Source organism: Chlorocebus sabaeus, chromosome 13 (assembly GCF_047675955.1).
Source record: "Chlorocebus sabaeus isolate Y175 chromosome 13, mChlSab1.0.hap1, whole genome shotgun sequence".
Lineage (NCBI taxonomy): Eukaryota > Metazoa > Chordata > Mammalia > Primates > Cercopithecidae > Chlorocebus > Chlorocebus sabaeus.
In genome coordinates, this window is record NC_132916.1 from 99765216 (window position 1) to 99787694 (window position 22479).

General features: G+C 37.3%; 1 protein-coding gene across 10 annotated transcripts in view; it reads right to left on the bottom strand.

The window, feature by feature from the left end:
* MYO6 (myosin VI) overlaps window positions 1-22479 on the bottom strand; it is a 161801-nt gene that overhangs the window by 65683 nt on the left and 73639 nt on the right. For all 10 annotated transcript variants that reach the window (XM_008006407.3, XM_008006406.3, XM_073022646.1 and 7 more), the window contains 7 exons: window positions 21093-21162; window positions 15285-15358; window positions 13324-13453; window positions 10957-11062; window positions 7931-7986; window positions 3259-3356; window positions 2565-2729 (listed from right to left, as the gene is read on the bottom strand). In XM_008006407.3, coding sequence (XP_008004598.1) covers window positions 2565-2729; window positions 3259-3356; window positions 7931-7986; window positions 10957-11062; window positions 13324-13453; window positions 15285-15358; window positions 21093-21162 — 699 coding nt within the window. The remainder of the gene's footprint in view (window positions 1-2564; window positions 2730-3258; window positions 3357-7930; window positions 7987-10956; window positions 11063-13323; window positions 13454-15284; window positions 15359-21092; window positions 21163-22479) is intronic.

The window sequence follows — 22479 nt, forward strand, 5'->3', positions numbered from 1 at the left end:
TTAAATACACCACATCACACATACACCCAAAAAAAATTTATAATAAATTTGAATGATATGGGGATAAATTTAATATTTTAGACAATCAATGCATCTATCATTCCTTCTCTATTATAATTAAATGCTAAAATACAGTAAAAACAAGACAACTATATACATGTTTTTTTTTCATTCTACCCTAGAATATTTGTGAATAAAAATAAAAGAGAAAGGAGGACAATGTTGGTAAGCATTTTCAACGGACTGTTTCAAATAAGAGCTCTTTTACTTAGCAGAATAATAGCTTAAACACATAGAGCCAAAACAAATATGTTCTTTGCTACCAAGCATTTTGTCTCCTCACTCCAATTGTTTTGTCAAATACTTTGTTTCTGGACAGTGGGGCCTAATATTAACCTTGGATAGAAATGTGTCCTTTTAGTTTTTCTGTAACTAGAACACTACCCCTGCCATCTATTCTTATTCTATCCACCCTTTCTTCACATTCAAGGATCTATCCATGATTACAGCAAATGGCTCCATAAAACATGTGCAGAAATATTTGAAATGTCTAAATAATGCGAACATTTTTAAACCTTTTACTTTTTAAAGTATATGTGTGATTAATACAAATGTTTTCAGACAGGTATACATCTACAATTCTTTACACACTAATTTTGATAAAGGAGTGACCAAAAACATTCAACAATTTTGGAAGTGTTCAACCTATTGCATGTCTCCCCTTTGTTTTTAAAACCTGATCTCTCAGTTATAACCAGAGGGCTAAACTACAGAAAAACCTGATGAAATCACTAACACACTTTTAAGTCACTTTAAGGCAGAATTATTTGGGGGAAGTGGATATAGTAGTGTGCGTGTGCCGGCATACGAGATGGCAGATGTACGCAACGCTGTTCCCCTACTTTCCCTCTTACCATCACAAGGACTCTCCTGTAAGAAAGGAAATCAGGCCTCCTGGTTCACACTGCAGAATCAGGAAACCCTCCGACCAGAAAAATTTCAATAGCTGCCCTTTCAGGATGCCTGCCATTGTACCAGGAAAGGCTGTATATTCTGAAACCCAAAAATACTATGTTCCCAAGCCTCCAAGCAGGAAGAAAAGCTAGATTAAGGCCAGAATAGTCACATCACTTTATTGTCAAATAAGTATTGACAAAACCGTATCATCATTATTACATTTTATGTAGTTCCTAGTAATTTATTCCTTTTTTAAAAACCATAGTAAAAAGAAATGCTTTCTTTACTTTCATAAAAATAATGTGGGCAACTAACTTCAAATTCCAATTAATTTGGAGAGTTCTAGAAAAGACTGGACATTTTAGAAGTATATAGATACATTTATAAAGCGTTTTAGGACAACAGACTTTTAAAATTTGCAAATACACATTAAAAGAAATTGGTTGAAGTAAAAGAAAAGCTGTCTGCAAAAACACACACACACACACACACACACACACACAACCACAGAGCAATAATTATGTGTGTTATGATTCTCAAATGGAGGGTTTCTGACCAAAAAAGACTATCGGAATCAGCTGGGAAACTCTATACAAATGACATTCCTTACTCACATTCCATTCCTTTGTATAAACAACATTCCCATACTCCATACAAGGACACTGTTTCCTAACCTGAGAATCTGAAAATTGTGTTAACCATCCCCAGTCACCGCTCCTAGAAACTACTCCCTTGGCTTATAATGCTCGGGGTGTGTGTGTGTGTGTGTGTGTGTGTGTGTGTGTGTGTGTGTGTGCGCGCGCCACCACATTCTAAGTTGCTCAGGAGCAGGGACTGGGTATTATTTATCTTTTTAATCCTGGCCAATGCCTGGCACCCAATGGGTAAGCAATAAATATTTGTTGTTGAAGTGAATTCAGAAATACAATCATCTGTCCTTTATTAATATTAATTCAGTGTTCAAACATTTTTACAGATAAGTCAAAGGTAACTTTAAAGTTAGTATTACAGAGCTATTATAAATTTCTAATTGAGTTTAAATTGATAATAGGGTTTAACATCTATCCTTTTATCTATTCCATTATGTGCCTCCTCATATAGTAATATATTATAAACTCAGCAGTACACCTTAATAGAGATCTTCTCAGTACAGTGGTCATTCTAACATGTTATACCTGATCCAATGTAAGTTACATACACACAACAAGTAGATTTCAAAATCCACTAAAATACGTTTTAGGCTTGATGGCAATTCTGTTTTCAAAAATTGTACAAAAGTTTTTTTTTTCTTTGGGACAGGGTCTCACTCTGTTGCCGAGGCTGGCGTGCAGTGACACAATCATGGCTCACTGAAGTCTCAACCTCCTGGGCTCAGGTGATCCTCCCACCTCAGCCTCCGAGTAGCTGGAACTACAGGTGATTGCCACCATGCCAAGCTAATTTTTTGGGTTTTTTTTTTTTTTGAGACAGGGTCTCGCTACATTGCCCAGGCTGCTCTCGAACTCCTGGGCTCAAGCGATCCATCTGCCTCAGCCTCCCAAAGTGTTGGGATTACAGGAGTGAGCCACTGCACCCGGCTATATGAAATTTCTTTTCTTCTGACCTACCCGAAAATTATCTGGTGAGCTCAAATGAAGTTTTTCTCTAATATCTTCAGAAGCACCAGCACACAACCTATAAAAGATATGATAATTTCTTTCCTCTTTGCCTTGAACACAGATTCTAGATTTCTCTAGGAGATAATGTGAAACAAATCCTCCAACAACTGAGTTCTAAAAAACAAAACACAGAGAAAATATGTTTTTGCATGTAAAGTCTTAAAAGTATTATTTACCAATGTCAAATGATTTACCTTTTCTAATACATATTTGTCTATCAAAGAAGTTATAATATTCATCAAATAAAGGGGAAAAAACAACTAAATGTAAGCATAGAGTATTTATAATGGTCATCCTTCATTTTAAACATCCTCATTTAAGTCTCTACCCAAATCCTGCTAAGTTTTGAGCCAATGAAGAATCACAATTGATCCTGCACTGTACCTCAACACAGGTGCTAGAATATCTTACATGACTAGCTATACAGTAATACTCAATGCTGAAGTCAAAATCAGTATCTGGGCTTTAAATTGTGAAAGGAGCTTTTACATGGTCGTAGTGGACATGTATATTCCTGCAACCATCTAAAGTAACAATAAAACTTAAAGGGATTTACCATTAAGTGCAAGTACAGCACCAACTGACCCTTGCATTTTTACGAACACTCCCCAAAAATATCATTCCAAAGCTTACTCTCACTTACCTTTTCATTGAAATGTATTTCTACAAATTTCCCAAATCGACTGCTATTATTGTTGCGAACAGTCTTTGCATTTCCAAAGGCTTCTAGGAGTGGGTTAGCTATTGAGAAACAAAAAAAAAATCAATCAAAAAATTAGCATGACGGAACAAAACAAAATATGCATAGTATATCTCCATTTGTTAATGTATATGTCTAAAAAAAATGTACTAAAAAATATTAACATGCATCAGGCTCAGTGGCTCACGCCTGTAATCCCAGCACTTTGGGAGGCCGAGGCAGGTGGATCACGAGGTCAGGAGTTCGAGACCAGCCTGCCCAAGAGGATGAAATCCCACCTCTACTAAAAAATACAAAAATTAGCCAGGAGTGGTGGCGCATGCCTGTAATCCCAGTTACGTGGAAGACTGAGGCAGGAGAATTGCTTGAACCTGGGAGGCGGAGGTTGTGGTGAGCCGAGGTCACACCATTATACTACAGCCTGGGTGACAAGAGCAAGACTCCATCTCAAAAAAAAAAAAAAATTAACATGAAGGAATTCACATGTAATGCCAAATTCCACAAATATTTATTGACTACCCACTATGCTCAGGCACTATTCAAGTCCAGGAGATGGGAAAATTTCTCAAAAATATAAAAAGAAAATGTAAATGTTATAGGACTAAATTTTTAAGCTACTATGTTACAAAATGTATAATTCGACTTTAAAATTTTTTCCCTAAGAATTTTACTGTTTCATCAAGTATATTAGGCTCACAAGAGTAATTAGATAAAACAGTAAACCTCTTGTGAGAAAATACAGACAAGGGTTGTATTACTTGACTTACTTTTCTAAAACATCTAAAACATTTTACATATTAATAGTCTCCATATTTAACATTTTTACATGTATATCCAGTGAAATTTAACATATTAAGAGTTTACAGAATTACCTAAGAAAGATTCTCAGAATAAAAGGTTTTAAAATCCTAATGAACAAATATAACATTTTCACTGTTATTTTATAATCACCTATCCACATATCATGACTGGATAAGAGTTACTAGAGTCTACTCTTATACTCACCTAAGTCTCAATCATACACATACCAAATTAGGGTTAATCTTACACACATATTCTCCTTCAACAAACTTAAAGTGCTTCATAATGTTTAGTGTTAAATTTTTTTTATGAAGCATGTTCTTCCTATAATAAACATGAAGCCGGCCGGGCGCAGTGGCTCACGCCTGTAATCCTAGCACTTTGGCAGGCAGATCTCGAGGTCAGAAGATCGAGACCATCCTGGCTAACATGGTGAAACCCCATCTCTATTAAAAATATAAAAAATTAGCCAGGCGTGGTGGCGGGTGCCTGTAGTCCCAGATACTTAGGAGGCTGAGGCAGGAGAATGGCGTGAACCCGGGAGGTGGAGGTTGCAGGGAGCTGAGATCGCGCCACTGCACTCCAGCCTGGGTGACAGAGCGAGATTCCATCTCAAAAAATAAATAAATAAAATAAAAAATAAACATGAAGCCATATTTCTTATGAAGACTTTCCAGGTCAATTTCTCCTATTCTATCCACAGCAGAATGCTTAACTAGTCTCTAAACTCTTTTAAAGATCATTCCCCAGCCATTTCACGTGCCAAAATAAGAAAGAAAACATTAAAACTAAAAGAAATATTAGCATATATCTCTCATGTTTCAGATGCGACAAAAAAACTGAAGCCAACATGGTCAGCCGGGACGCAGTGGCTCACACCTGTAATCCCAGCACTTTGGGAGGCCGAGGTGGGCGGATCGTGAGTTCAGGAGTTTGAGACCAGCCTAATCAACATGGTGAAACCTCGTCACTAATAAAAATACAAAAATTAGCCGGGCGTGGTGGCGGGCGCCTGTAGTCCTAGCTACTCAGGAGGCTGAGGCAGGAGAATCACTTGAACCCGGGAGATGGAGGTTGAGGTGAGCCAAGATCATGCCACTGCACTCCAGCCTGGGTGAAAGAGTGAGACTCCATCTCAGGAAAAAAAACAAAAACAAAAAAAAACATGGTCAACTCACTCTTCAAAGGCCACATAACTGTCTGTTGACAAAAAGAGGACTCAATTACAGGTCTCCCCAACTCCCTTATTGGTAATCCACTAGTTTTTGCTGAAGAATTTAATACAAGTAAAATATCCCAAAACAGGATAAGAACCTCTTCAACAGAAAATCATATTAATGCTACTAATAATATACTCATTCCAAAACCAGCAACCAAACTTCTATTAAGGATGGCATCAAAAGACTCTATGCCCTTCTAGTTACATTTACTATTATCCATTAAGAGGCTACAGAGCTGGGCACACTGGTTTATGCCTGTAATCCCAGCACTTTGGGAGGCTGAGACAAGTGGATCACCTGACGTCAGGAGTTCAAGACCAGCCTGGCTAACATGGTGAAACCCCAACTCTATTAAAAAATACAAAAATCAGCCAGGCATGGTGGCACACACCTATAATCCCAGCTACTTAGGAGGCTGAAGCAGGGGTATCATTTTAACTCGGGAGACAAGAGGTTGCAGTGAGCCAAGATCACACCACTGCACTCTAGTCTGGGTGACAGAGTGACTCAGTCTCAAAAAAAAAAAAAAAAAACCTATAGAAGCATTTGGAATAACACACTTTCCAACTTATCTCCACTATGACACACTACATACTGTACAGCACATTACTGTGGAAGAAACTGAGTGTGCTCCTCAAGTGAGCAAATCACAATACGAATTAGTCTTTTACTGAGGCAGCCCATAATTTGTTCTTTTTTATTAATTTGTTCAGTTTTTAAGAATGACTCCCTCGCTAAAGTAAGGCACTTTACTGTGAATAAAGCATTACTTACGAGATAAGTACGTATTTGGGTATGTTACAACACCACATAAAAACTATAAATGAAACCAGAAAATTCTTTATATTAAAAAAAACTTTATTGATGCTCAACTTTAAAAATGTTTATTAGAGTTGTATTTAGATTGATCTACATGCAGATTTTACATCATTGTGAAAAATGCACATATCATTTGCTATGATCTAGCAAAATGCATGAACATACAAGGCCCCAATAAGTTTTTGTTCAACTAACATTTTTCTTTAAAATGTCAAGAGCATGTGTGTTGCACTCGTAGAGTCCCAACTACTTATGAGGCTGAGGCAAGAGGACTGCTTGAACCCAGAAGTTTGAGACCAGCCTGGGCAACATAGTGAGATGCTGTCTCTACTTTAAAAACAAAAAAGGCCAAGAGAGTGTTAAAATATGCATTCACTATGGCATGTAGTTAAGATGTCTAGGTTTATACCTGAATTTCACAACTGATGAGCTATATGAGCTTCAGCATATTTAAATATTATCATCTTTAAAGTAGGGATAAAATAGTTTCTAATTCATTCTGTGAAGATTTAAATTAGGTAACAGATTTTTAAACAAATAAGATAATGCCTAATACATCCCATATATGTTATTATCACCATCATTATTAAAAAATGCTTACTGAGTACATAGTGGGGGAAAGTAAGGCAGGGAGAAGGAGAAAGAGTGTTCAGAGAAGCCTGTTTAAGACAGCTCAAAGAACTACAAGGAGCCCAATGTGATTAAAGCATAAGGAGTTAGAAGAAACATGACTCTAGGGGAGATCAGAAGAGGCAGGAGCCAGACCACACAGAGCACTGTGGGTGATGTTACACATCTGGCACATGATGTTGAGAGCAATATGAAGCCATCAGACGATTTAAAGCAAAAGAAATTATTCCGGCCAGGCGCAGTGGCTCACCCCTATAATCCCAGCACTCTGGGAGGCTGAGGCAGGCGGATCACCTGAAGTCAAGAGTTCAAGACCAGTCTGGCCAACATGGTGAAACCCCGTCTCTACTAAAAATACGAAAATTAGCCAGGCGTGGTGGTGGGCGCCTGTAAGCCCAGCTACTCGGGAGGCTGAGGCAGGAGAATCACCTGAACCCAGGAGGCAGAGGTTGTAGTGAGCCGGGATCAAGCCACTGCACTCCAGCCTGGGTGACAGGTGAGACCCTGCCTCAAAAAAAAAAAAAAGGAAAGGAAATTATTCCAACTTCCATACAGAGACTGGATTAGGGAGAAGTAAGAATCTAAGTGAAGAGACCAAGCAGGAGTCTATGATGCAGGAGGGCATCATGCAGGAGATTCAACATAATGGTAGTCTAGGCCAGCAGTCTCCAAACTGAGCTACAAGAAGATTTTCTAAGGGGGTATACAAGCATGGCTAGCTTAAGGAAATCAATTTACACACTACCGCCTTTGTTAAAAAATGACTTCCCTAAAAAAGCACCTAATGCCAAATAACCCTTCTTCCTCTTCCCTTTACACAAAACAGCTCCACAAAACAAACAGGAAGCTAAAGACATTCCTGTATTTCTTTCATTCATTCAGCAGATATTTACGCTCTGTATCAGTTACCATTCTAGGGGTTTGCAATATGAAACAAAAATCCCTGCCTTCTTAGGGTTTTCATGAGGTGGGCGTGGGGGCAGAAACAATTGATATTAGGTAAATAACAAGATGATATATGAGCAATGATTTGTAGGAGATAAGAGAGTCTTTTGCACCTCTGAGAGAAGAACATTCCAGACCACTGAAAGAAGTCTTGTAACTTAATTTCAGTACATGCATAACAACAGAAAAATTAGCAATACCTTCAACAATTCTGTCATCAATATCTTGACCTGTTCCATAGGATTCAGTCAGGTATCTGTTTAAAATATAGGATAAAAAATGTTGATGACAATAATATGGTATACAATTATTTATAATTTTATTATTTAGTAAATATAAAACTGAAACCTAGATCATCACTATAACAAATGTGTACTTAAATGCAACTATTCTGCAACAGCTTTTTAAATGTATTTAAAATTCTATTTGGGGCCAGGTGCAGTGGCTCATGCCTACAATCCCAGCATTTTGGGAGGTCAAGGCAGGTGGATCACCTGAGGTCAGGAGTTCGAGACCAGCCTGGCCAACATGGTAAAACCCCTTCTCTACTAAAATACAAAAATTAGCCAGGCATGGTGGCACATGCTTGTCATCCCAGCTACTCGGGAGGCTGGGGCAGGAGAATCGCTTGAACCTGGGAGGCAGAGGTTGCGGTGAGCCAAGACTGCACCACTGCACTCCAGCCTGGGTGACAGAGTGAGACTCCGTCTCAAAAAAAAAAAAAATTCTGTTTGGTGGTACTATGCTCATTACCTCAATGATGAGATCATTCACAACCCAAATGTCTATGTCACAAAATATATTCATAACAAACTTGTACATGTATGGCATGAATCTAAATGCTGAAATTATAAAAATGAAAAATAAATTCTATTTGTATTGCATTTAACATCTAATCTATTACATTTAACATCTAATCTAAAACATTATTTTTAAAATTGTTTTGGGAATGTTCTGATTTTATCCAACTATTTGATTTTAAATATATCATATTCATCAACTACAGGAGATTTCAAAGCCTTTTGTGAGAGCCTATTAATTCAATCTTCGGCTACAGAAAACAAGGCAATCTGCCTCCGAACAACTGGGAAGTTATCACTCTTCATGTTGTTTCACTGAAATATGAAACACAGACAAATAACTATTTGCCTGGCATTTCAAAACAAAAAGCAATCCTTAATTTAAAATATAAGTTCATAAGTTTATAATTCCTTAACTTTTTGTTCATTTTCATATATTAACCATAGACTCATATAGACTATTACATACAGGAAAGAAAGAAAAAGAAATTGAAACACTTAGAATCCAAGAATATTGGGAACCATTCATTTAACCAGAATTTTGTGTGTGTGTGTGTGTGTGTATGTGTATAAAATAGCTGTTAAACTCTTCAGTTGATTTTGTATAGATAACTCTGAACAGCTTACATATTTACATAATGAATAGCAAAATTTCATAGTATCACTATGCAGCAATCAACTAAGAACTGTAATTCTGTGGGAGTAACACTGGTGAGTATGCTGCTTCTAGCAGTAGTTCAACCACTAGATCTAACCTCATGGGTATGTAAATTAAAAGAACTATACTACAATGAGTGTTACGATTCCTTCCATTTTTAAAATGCTATAATTCTAAACAAAGTGTAAGGTCAGGCATGGTGGCTCATGCCTGTAATCCCAGCACTTTAGGAGGTCAAAGTGGGAGGGTCACTTGAGTGCAGGAGTTGGAGACCAGCCTGGACAACATAGCATAACCCTGTCTCCACAAAAAAATAATTAGCCAGGCATGGTGGCACATGCCTGTGGTCCCAGTTACTTGGGAGGCTGAGGTAGGAGGATCACTTGGCTTGGAGGAGGTCGAGGCTGCAGTGAGCTATGATCGCACCACCGCCCTACAGCCTGGGTGACGGGGCAACACAGCAAGACCCTGTTTTCAAAAAACCAAACCAAACCAAATAAACAAACAAACAAAAAAACACAATGCAGACAGTTTAAGTTAATGGCAGCAAAGGGAACATGTTCAGAGGCAGGCTATAGGGAAATAGAAATAAGGAGGCCAATCAATTATCATAAGTTTAAGGTAAAAAATGGTTTTAACCATGCTAACAACAGAAATATAGACAGAACGTAAAAGTTAGATTCTTAAGGAACATTTCTAGATCACCCTTTGTCTAACCAGTACTGGTCTCCTCCAAGATCCTCACGTGAATAACATGTCAGAGCAGGCTTTCAGTCATCTATAGACCAGCTTCCATATAAGGTGTCTGCATATTAAAAGGGGTAGAGCCCACCATTCCAAACTATGTCATGAAGTATGCAAAGGTATTAAAAATCAACCAGTTCAAATTCTCAAAGAAGTATTTGCACAGCCATGTTCATAACAGCACTATTCACAATAGCCAAGAGGTGGAAGTCACCTAAATATCCACTGACAAATGCATGGATAAACAAATGTACCATATATCTACAATAAAATATTATTCAGCCTTCAAAAGGAAGGATGGGATACAAAATACTAAAAAATAAAAATAAAAGGAAAGAAATTCTGACACACACTACAACATGGACGAATCTTAAGTTGAGCTAAATAAAATAGGCCAGTCACAGAAAGACAAATACTGTGTAATTTCACTTACATGAGAGATAGCTATAGTAGTTAAATTCACAGAAAAACTGGAAAGTAGAATGGTGGTTACTAGGTGAGTGGATAAATGGAGTTGTTGAATCGGTCAAGTTTTAGTTTTCCACGATGAAAGTTCTGGAGGTTGTACAGATTGGCTGCACAACAACGTGAATATACTTAATGCTACTATGCTATACACTTAGAAATGGTTGACAACTTTTACATATGTATTTTTTTTTTGCCAGAAAAAAGTCAACCTGGGCCGACCGAGCATGGTGGCTCATGCCTATAATCCCAGCATTTGGGGAGGCCAAGGCAGGAGGGTTGCTGGAGCCCAGAAATTCGAAACCAGCCTAGGCACCACAGTAAGACCTCATCTCTACAAAAAAATTAAAAGATTAGCAGGGCATGGTGTCATGTGCCTGCAGTCCCTGCTATTCAGGAGAATGACGTGAGACAATCGCTTGAGCCCAGGAGGTCAAGGCTACAGTGAGCTGTGGTGGTGACACTGCATTCCATCCTGGGTGACACAGTAAGACCCTATCTCAAGGGGGGAAAAATACGATCAACCTGCTCAAATATTTCAAGTTAGCTGAATACTCACCTTAGAACAAATTTTGTATTTTCTGTTTTACCAGCTCCTGATTCGCCAGATACAATGATAGACTGACTCATCTTGAGCACCTTCATGTCTCGAAAAGCTTTATCAGCTAGGGTCAAAATAAGACATTAATGATGGGCAATATATTAAATACAAAGTTAATAACAGAAAGTTCACTTTAGGAGCACTTACTTTTAAAGAAATCATAAATGTTCAACGTTAATGAAATTTTAAAATAAAGTCATTCAAAAGTGTTCAAATCACTTTAGAAGTATTTACTTTAAATATTCTATCTTATTATTCTAAAAGTTAAGTGATATGAAATCCAAACAAACAACTCTTAAGTTTCTGATAGAATGTCTTGATATTATGGGCTATGGCTCATCTCTTCGCAATTCCAGAGCTGATCTGCAGAGGGATTTAGAAAATGGTCACTACGCATAACTAATGAAGTCCCCAGCGAAAAGCAGGAATTAATGAGCTTCCAATTAAGAAATCTGGCAACCACAAATTCGGCTGGAGAAAACAAAATACATAATGGCAAAATTTAAATCTGTGGGTTTTTTTCCTGTAATACAACAATGAAATTTATGAATCTTGTAGAATTTGTCAACATTTTACAACGACGCAAAATTAACAGCTTTAAGTTTCCTAGATTTGTCACTGTTTATACATACAATTTTTAACTATCTTCATTACACTCCAACAATTTAGGCTATAAACTGTATTAAATGTCAAGTCTACACAGACAAGTTGAAACAATTTAATGCTGTTAAAGCAGTCTCAAATTAAGACAACTGTAATCCAAAATTAGGTCATCACAATTTGGCTATATAAGACTATTTCTCACCTCAGACATGTGCCAAGAAGACTTTAGAAATGGCTTTTACTCTAAGGGGAGAATGCAAACCATATGCAAAAGTACACACATCCCAGTGCAAACCATATGCAAGAGTACACACATCCCTTTGTCCAATCTATCAGCAGCCTGTTCCCCTGTTCCACCCCCCACCCATTTTTGGTTTTTTGGGTTTTTTTTGAGACATGGTCTCTCTCTGTCACCCAGGTTGAACGTGGTGGCACGATCTCAGCTCACTGCAGCCTCGATCTCCTAAGCTCAATCGATCCTCCCACCACTGCCTCCAGAGTAGCTGGGACCACAGGGAAGCGCATGCCTGGCTAATTTTTTCATTTTTTTTATAGAGACAAGGTTTTGCATGTTTGCCCAGGTGGGTATTGACCTCCCAGGCTCAAGCAATCCGCCCTCCCACGTGCTTGGATTACAGGCATGAGCCATCACACCCATCCTCCACATGTTTTTAAAGAATCATTCCAAACACTTGTTTTTTAGCAGTAAAAAGCTAAAAATAAAAGCTCATCGATTTACATTTTAAACATGTAACTTTTCTCCAGTGATAAGTTTGCGCATATTCAGGTTCTAAGGGATTTTGCAGGCTGAACACACGATGCCTGTCATAGCTTCTTTCAGCCAAAAGTAAATCTGCTGCTGCCCTGGTAGAGTAATTATGTCAGCCATATTTACCCTACTTAGTAGTAGACAGCACACAGGTCAACCAAATCTGGAAGTGAAGTCTGGTTAGGACAACACACAAGCATAAAGAGAAAGCCCAAAGAGAAACAGGCTGCACTATGAACTAGTTCCAACACATGTCACTTAGTTGCTTTACGTCTGAATGCAAAGGGTTAGCTAACACTTCCGTATTTGGTGGGAAGAGGGGTAACTGCTCATTCTGATCAAAAACCTCCACCCCCTAAGCCTCAGATCTGGAGGACTTCAAAATAAAAGAGAAGTTGAGAAAGGCAAAGAGACACTACTATCTTCCCACACAGGTTCTCCAGCAGTATGGAGCATATACTACTTTTAATCCTTTAATTTTATAAACCCCTGATGCAAGATGATGACCAGAAGTCTGTTCTTATAGTTCAAATCTAGTCCAAGTAACACACTCACAACGGATGAGCTGGGTAAGAAATGAAGGCCAGGACCTCAAAACTGTGAAGGAGGACACTTTTAAGATGGAGCTGATGGTATTAAAGAGCCTAAAAGTACCATTAGGTCAGTTTTATTGCATCCTACTTTCAACTGGGCAGACACCCCTTACAGGACACAGGCATTTACACAGATAATGCTGTACAGTATGCCTGCCCCATTAGTTGACTGCAAAAGTATTCTTCCCCACCCTGTGTAAAATACTTGCTCCTAACAATGTTGAGATATCCAAGAAGTATACAGTTCCTCCAAAATACATGTTCAATTTATGGTATCTTTTATTAATCTAAAAGAAAAATTGAGTAAATCTGTACAATGTAAAGAAAGACAAGAATTAAAATACAATTAAAATCACTTACCAATTGCAAAGACATGAGGTGGTCTTGTCCCAAGAGATTTTCCTTGATATGACTTTATTGTTTCTGAAGAATATATTTTAGGTATGTCAAAGTATGGATTCACTGCAATCAGAATGTTGGCGACATATGTCTAAATATGAAAAGCATAAACATAAAATTTTCCAATTACTGTTTTCATTTAAAGATAAACAAAGCTCACAGAAGAAATAAAATACAAAAAAATCTAAATTATCTATATAACTAAGACTCCCAAATCAGTCCTAAATATTCCAAGTATTCCCTGATCTTTATAGGACCCATATTTCTCCAATTCTTAATAAATATTTGTATCTTACCAACCCATAGGCACCTCAAGTTCAACACATCCAAACTCAAAATCATCTCTTCCCACCTACCTCTGCCTCAAAGAAAGTATTCTCCTTCCATGTGCTTCCCCAGGGACATGGCATCACCACCAAGTCACCACAGACAGAAATCTGAGTCTCTAGCTCTATCTCATTCAGCCTTCTTCTGTTGACTCTGCTTACGAAATCTACTCCTATACCTATGTTTTGGTCATTTGTATTCCTTATCTAGTGTATTCACCCTGCTACTGAGGAGTTTAATACAGCTCATAGCACCTTCTAGGCCCATCCCTATCACTGAATGCCAAGGATTGATTTAGCTCTGTGGTGACCATTTGGTTCCAGATTTCTTCAAAACAATATATGCTAACCATTACCTAGAATATTTATGGGTTAAATGTTTAATAAGCAACTTAAGCTTGCTTTTTATTTTGGAATTTAGCACATATTAGATGTTCAACATGAGTCAGTTGATTGAGTAAATTTTGCCTCTAAATATATTTCTAATCAAGAATAGCCACATGTAAACTTAAATATGTTCTTTATTTAGTTGATTTTGAAAAAAATCAGGGAGAAAAGTAAAGTCTTAAAACCATATATAACTAGAAGATGGCAAGTACACTCTTTTGGAATAGAATAAATAAGTCCTATTTCCCAGCTGTCACTACTTGGACAGATGGCAGAGACTAAATGTAATTTAGTCAGAATTAAGTAAGTACAATTAGGCAAATTGATAGTGATATAAAAGATTAAGACTGTCATTTGATCTAGTAAGTGTCAAAGAAGCCATGTGTTTTCTTCGTTCAAAAATAATGAAGAGCCCCATCTTTATAACAGGAGAACTACAATGGGGTAATTCATCTCCAGCCACCAAAGGACTATATGGTTAGGTCATATTGTAATAAAGTCTCATGCATGCCCAAAGAATAATTATAATTAAAACATACTAGGTGAAGTATCCATCTGAATGATTATTTCAGATCATTGTTTGATTCAGAATGAAGCCCTATTTACACTGAAAGCATTTTCTTTCATTTTTGAATATTCTGGACTTTCAAGGTAGAGTATCTAGGGTCTAATGAAATTCAGCAACTAAATATTTAGGTTCTATGGTCAGCATTCCTGTGTTCTTAATATTTCCTCAGATACTCCCTTCTATTCTAATTTACATTTTTTTCCTCATTCAAATTTTTAATTTCAATATACATTCCTTACAGGCTGCCTTACATTGTCTTCCAAACAATGTGGAAAGTGAATCAAACGTATCTACAGACATACCAAAAGTAAAAAATCAAAACCAAAAACCATTATGGTGTTTTCAAAAACACTCAAACTGGACATTTTTAAGTCCAAAAGATAATAAGCAACACTCTGAATTCATAATTTCTTTCCACGAACACTGATTAAGTGCCTTCCTATGTACCAGGCATGTTTTAACCCCCGGAGTTCGAGTTGTAAATTAGAAAAAAATATTTGTCCTCACTAAGCTCATACTCCATACAAGAGGCTCAGATCAAGCATGATTTTCTGTTAGAAAACATCAAGGGTGACAAAATCAAAGAGTACCACTTGAAATAATTATCTCCACAAAAACTGACACCATAGGAAAATACTTACATAAATTCTGTCTTTACTATATCGAACTTTGATATTATGGAGCAGTGTGGCTTCATTTAAATACATTAGTGAACCTAAGACATAAAATTTATATATCATTAGAGAGTTGAAGAGAACAAAATAAAACAATACTATCTTAATCTGAATCACTTTGACTTATCCTAAAAATCAATTGTTAGGTTACATTTAACTCCCATCTTTTTTAAAACCCAGGCTGATGTAAACCCTAGAAGCTGATTTAAAAGTGATCCAGTTTACATGTGTTACAGTGATATTTTTAAGTGATGAATTTTCAACTAAAGGAGTACACCTAGTGAGTACCAAGTGAGTACTCGTTAATGAAGGTTGATTAAAAAGTACAATTCAAGACGGAAAAAAGTACTATAATAGATAGCTCTGATTTTAATATACTTCTGACACAACAAAGTGATGACACTAATCCAATCTGATACTCAGAATTTCACAGATAAAACACAAAAAATAAAACTTCAGAATGGGAACAGACCATCAAATCGTTCAGGGAGTCCCTCACAACTGACATAAGAAGAATCCTGGATAAATTATGTATGTCTTAACCAAGAATATGAAGCTAATTAATAGCAGAGTTTGAACAGATAAATCTCGTTTCTGTGACATCTGCTCTACTAAAGTGTCAGGGTTGACTCCCAATCTATTCTCCAAGTCCTTCAATCTCCTGAGCTCCATTTCTATCCCATGCTAGAGTAGACAAAAACCACTCCTCTTCTCAACCACCTTGTTTCTGTTATTAGCACTACCATTTTCTCTGTCACTGAAATTGTAAACCTTAGTCAACACTAAAATCATCTTCTCTCTCCCTCCTTATTCTAAACCAGTTTCCAAATCTTTATGCCATGTAAGAAAGTATAGCATAGTGCCAGTTCATGGCAGGTACTCAAAGCATAATCTGAGTCTCTCAATGTATCTCCTTTCTTTCCATTTCTACGGCTCCAACACCAGTTTAGTTCTCATTACCTGTTTTGTGATCATGGTAGCCTCTTATTTACCTATTGCCTCAGTCTCTCTCCTCTCTAATCCAGACTTCTCAGCACATTAACTAAAGTAGAGCCCTCATCAAATCTCTCTCCTCATAAAATCATCACTGGGTCTCTATCAACATCCATATTCATGTCTGATCAGGGCTCTTAATAAACCTACATTCATGACCTTCTCACATAATTTTCCACAATTCACCTTAATACTAACTTACAGGCAGACTGAACTATTTATTAAATGCAGGTATCATTCATCTATCAGCTTCCGTGTAGAATATCCTCTACATTTCTAGGTGTCAAAAATCTACCTATTCTTTAAGCTCAGTACAAAGGTTACCTCACAAATGACACTTCCCCATTCTCACCACCACCACTAGAACTACTATCTTCTTTGTAATTTCTTTATGGCTCTTACCACACACTGCCAGTGTTATGATAATTTAACGTATCTGGTTTTGTCTACTATATCAGATCCTTGGGGGCAAGATGCTGCCTGATTCATTTGTTTGGTCCCTCACTGAAATTGCTCATGTGCCTACACTGCATGTATGTTAGGTGTTGAACACACGATTCAACACCTAACCAATGTTGTCAAACAAGAGCCTCTTGCCATATACCTACCTCCACAGACTGCCCATGCATCTATACTCATTTAATGCAGCCAATTCACTTTCACCTCACTGCTTTTTTTTTTTTTTTTTGAGACGAACTCTCACTCTCTTGCCCAGGCTGGAGCACAGTGGCACGATCTCAGCTCACTGCAACCTCCGCCTCCTAGGTTCAAGCAATTCTCCTGCCTCAGTCACCTCATTGCTTTCTAGTGCCACTTAGGGCAGAATAAAAGACAGTAAGAAGTGGGTAGAGGCTCCTAACAGCTGAATGGCAGCTTTCTTTTGAATTGAGGAAGGATATAGAGAGGGTTAGGCAGCAGAGGTATTAACATATCTGGTTTGGGTATGAGGTCACCTACATTTCTATATCCCTAATCTTCTTCCATCCTTGTCCCCTGGAGCCTGGTCTTCATGTTCCTCTTTCTTTTTCCAAAGCACTCTGTTCAACCACTCCCCATCTCTCTCACTTTCCTCTGAAATACCTGGTTGCATGATGTTGTCACTGCTTCCTCTAAGTAAAAACTCCTAATCCTACAGTATACTTCCCCTGTGAATGCTAATCATATAAGCCTACACAGACATGGGAATTACTACTTGCTCTCCTATCTTTACTCCTTCCACACTCGCCACCTACCTTTTCAGGGATGTGTGTTTATTAAACCAAATAAATCTCCAACTGATGAAATATCTGCTGATTACAGTAAGAATTTGGACAGGAGGGTATTCCTCTGAAATCATGCCACACAGGCCATTCCATTTTCAAGAAGACACAGAAAAAGAGAGAGGGAGAGGAAAATATTTGCAACCCGTTTTGCCAGAATGTGAAATGCTAAGTCCCAACTGCCTACATCTCCCTAAAGGTATGACGTAGGGATGTCCACGAGGGCCTCTCAAATAGCTTCCGGCTCTACCGAATAATTCCTTCTTCCTTTCCTTTCCTAGTAGTCAGTCCTAGGATTACTTGGCTTGGCTATTTACATGCAACCCTTTATGTAAACTTTTTACCTTTTATGCCTAATTATTAACATATTTAACTATACCCAAAAGAATATTAAAATGTTGAAACAATTTAAGCTAAGACATATAACAAAATATTTGAATAAACAATTAGTTTCTTTATAAACACTGTTTTAATAAATAAATATATAACAAATATATGTAAACGTTTCTCATGAAGATTAGGTATGACTTCATTATTAAATTTGGATATCTGACCAGAGAGTTGTCTCAGCATTTAAGATCCTGCTTAATCATTACAGCTCTGGCTCACTAAAAGAAAAAAGGAACCCACAAACAACTTCAGTACAGAAGTCAATCAATTCTAAATATATGTTGTTGTAGACGACATTGCACTACTGAAAAAGAGACTGAGGCAACTTTTAGAATTCTTTCCAATTGTATTTATTTATTATTTAGAGACAGAGTTTCACTCTTGTCACCCAGACTGTAGTGCAATGGCGTGATCTTGGCTCACTGTAATCTCTGCCTCCTGGGTTCAAGGGAGTCTCCTGCCTCGGCCCCCCGAGTAGCTGGGATTACTGGCACCCACCACCATGCTCAACTAATTTTTGTACTTTTAGTAGAGACAGGGTTTCACCATGTTGGCCAGGCTGGTCTCAAAGTACTGACCTCAGGTGATCCACCCACCACAGCTTCCCAAAGTGCTGGGATTACAGGAGTGAGCCACTGCGCCCGGTTTCTTTCCAATTTTATGCTCTATACTTTATTATTCTCAAAATCTAATAGACAATAATTCACGAAGAACATTACGTGCCATGAAAGTCATAGTAGCTCAAAATCAGCAGGGAAAAACGCTATTATTTTCCTTTTAATTACTGACTTCACATGCCCAATTTTCCTAGTCTTGTGACAATAACCAACAGTCAAGCAAAACAGCAAAATTAACATACTAATTTCTACATCTAAAACCCTTCACATAGAAAACTCAAGAGCTATAGCTCGGTGCAGTGGCTCACACCTATAATCCCAGCACTTTGGGAGCCCGAGGCAGGCAGATCATCTAAGGTCAGGAGTTTGAGATCAACCCGGCCAACATAGTGAACCCCATCTCACTAAAAATACAAAAAGTAGCTGGACATGGAGGCGCACACGTGTAGTCACAGCTACTCAGGAGACTGAGGCAGAAGAATTGCTGGAACCTGGGAGGCGAAGGTGGCAGTGAGCTGAGATCATGCCGCTATACTCCAATCCGGGTGACAGAGCGAGACTGTCTCAAAAAAAAAAAACTTAGACCTAAAAGTAGGTAATAAATGTTGCTACATTGTTAGGGCACTATTAAAAGACAACACATAGTGGTGTGGGAGTGAAATATCCTCATCATTGTCCCCACTTTCTCCATTAAAAAAAAAAAAAAAACAGACTTAACATGCCTCTGTTTCAGTAGAACCTTCAACACGTACTTCAGAACACTCTCTACAGGCATCAATCATTTAATGTTCACATTATTACCATAATAGAAAGAAGAAAAGAATTTTAGAAATATGCACATGAGACCCTGTGTGTGTGTGCATGTGTGTGTGTGTGCAAGTGTATAACACAAAGTTACCACTATAGTGGTAGCTTGTGTTACAGTGTGTCATTCAGCAGAGGACAATGGTATGGTGGCATGCCTCAGATGAAGGTACTAAGTGATAGAACCACTGCAGTTGGAAACCCTATATTCTAAATTCAACAATCAAAGCTGTGTTAATAATGTGGTTTCAGAAAAGGGCCTTCAGTAGGGATGGGCTACTATCTTATGAGAATAGTTAACACCCACACATTAACATTGCTGCCATCTGGCATCACCAAGGAAATGACCTGCAAGAGGCAGCAAATACTGAGGTTGTGAAAATTTAAAAGTTAGACAAGTATAGCAAGACAAAGCAAATGGAGAGAGAATGTTTTAAAATATTAATTTAAGAAATGGATTAAAAACTATTCAAAACCACTTGTTACATTCAGAGACATACACATTAATATATGAATAGGATTGATTCCCAGTTCTGCATACCCAAGCAAGTTTTAACAGAAGAAAAAAAATTCTATTTTACATATGGTATAGTCTCATTCCTTATTATTTTATTCTGATTGCTATCCAAAAATGTATTATTTAATCAGACAAACTCTCCAGCAATTTTGGAAAGGAAGGAAATTCTACATTCTTTTCCTCAACGTCTTGTACCTAATAAAAACAGCTACCATTTATCAAGAGTCATTAGACGCTGTGCAAAGCACTTTATATCATCTCTAATCATACAATATACACATTACTTCGATTCTACAGATGAGAATTTCAGAAGAGAAATGAAATGCCCACGAGCACGCAGTCTCCTAATAACATAGTCAGAGTCAGAATTAGGCTTGCCTAGCTCTACAGTTACAGTTCACGGCTCTCCCATTACTCCCACTATTCTATGCTGCCACCATTCTACATATGGGGGTTTCATAGGTTTACTCAAATGTGAATTCCAGAGAAAATCAATAATAATCATCTATGCCTTTCTCTTACCTTTTCTTCTCAAATGGAGAGTTTGTAGTATGAGGTACCTTTAATGAAATCCATGACAAGTGTACGTAATTGTTAACACTGCTGCCCCCAATATGAAATGATTACTGCTTAATCTTAAAAATGTAAGAATAAACATTGGCCTGTTCCACAGAGAAAGGCTTTTTTCATCAAACATGCCAAGATGTTATAAGTCAAATTAATGCTGTGTTTTAATATAATCGTTCTGAAATTAATTTTTCAATTAGTAATTATATAGAATTTTTTTAAATGCTTGTTTGCTTCAAATAGTGATGTTTAATGCCTCCTACCAACTTAACTTCCAAATTAGTGAACCACATATAGTACTATAAAAACCACCTGACTCTAGATAAGGTTCAATAACTTTCAAAACTGTTAAAAAGAGACCTTTAGTTCAAGCCTCACAGTAATTACCATTTCCCATATTTATACCACTCAAATAACACCAAAAGAATGCCCAAGACTCTTTCACCAAAATGCAAATATGAGACAACATGGAGGACTCGAGTTCCTTCATTCACATGAACATTCGTGTCAAAGGACTAGATTGCTTCTGAACCAGCATAGTGTATTAGGAATATAACCACTAATTTATTTTTTTAAAAGAACAGTTTCCTTTTCTGTGCAGAGAGTTGATTTTTAACTTGGTACTTACAGTTATCTTCCACATCTTTTTTACTGTCCTCTTCTGCAGGAAACACTTGGTTTATGAGAGCCAAAAATGTCTAACAAGCAAAACAAATGCTCATTAAACTCAAGGCTTTTAAATAGTAAGAACAATAGAAGGGCTTAATTGGTTGCATACACTGTAATAGTGGCAACAATATGCTCTATATTAAAATATAATACAGATCCTACTGTTTAACAAGTTATTAACCCCAAAACAGAACAACAACTTTACTCAAAAATATTATCTACTATTACTGTGGATGTGAAATCAACAATAAAAATCAGTAAGTAAGTATCCTAGGCTCTAACACCTAGAGAAGGACAAAAAAAGAGGTACATTAATATTAAATTTACATACATATGCTATTTAACAATTTTTTAAAATAAAATTTTGATGTGGTAGATACAGCAATTTTAGTGTTTTAAAAAAGGAAAAAGTGGCCGGCACAGAGGCTCATGCCTATAATCTCAACACTCTGGGAGGCCGAGGCAGGTGGATCACCTGAGGTCAGGAGTTTGAGACTAGCCTGACCAACATGGTAAAACTCCATCTCTACTAAAAACACCAAAATTAGCCGGGCGTGATGCGGCACACCTGTAATCCCGGCTACTCGGGAGGCTGAGGCAGGAGAATCCCTTGAACCCGGGAGCTGGAGGTTGCAGTGAGCCGAGATCACGCCATTGCACTCCAGCCTGGATGACAAGAGTGAAATTCCATCTCAAAAAAAAAAAAAAATTAAAAATTAAAAAGTAACATTCAATCAAGATATAACCAGAGGATTATATTAATAGCTATTGTTTCAGTAAAATATATTTGACACAAACTCCTGTACAAAAATTTGTCAGAAATACAAAAAGTACCTAAAAATATTTCGTCTGTAAAATGAATACTTATATTTATTTTATCACTTAAATGCTCTAGCAGACACTGTAGAATTAAGATAACATCTCATCAGAGAGAACAAATGATCTCGAATGACATCCAAAGAGAATTAAATTTTAATCCATGCCATTCTCACAGTTATTTAGAAGCTGACACAGTACTTCTCAAACAATGACAATTACTCTTGTGGTTGAAGTTTCTAATTGTATCAAAGAAAACTGCAGAGAAAAATGGTTCAATTATTTTAAAATAATACTTACGGGTGTGTGTGTGTGTGTGTGTGTGTAAAGCTACAACTATAAAGATCAAAATCCACGTTGCTGGGACTACCTCAATTCTAAGACACCCAATGTAGAAAACTGTTACGCCATAAAAACTCTGGAAGTTAATTATTTGGAACCCAGTACACATGTTCTTAAGGTTATAAATGTGGAAAAGTTTATAGGACAGGCCACACAAAAGCAAAATTAACCCATAATGTACATTAAGT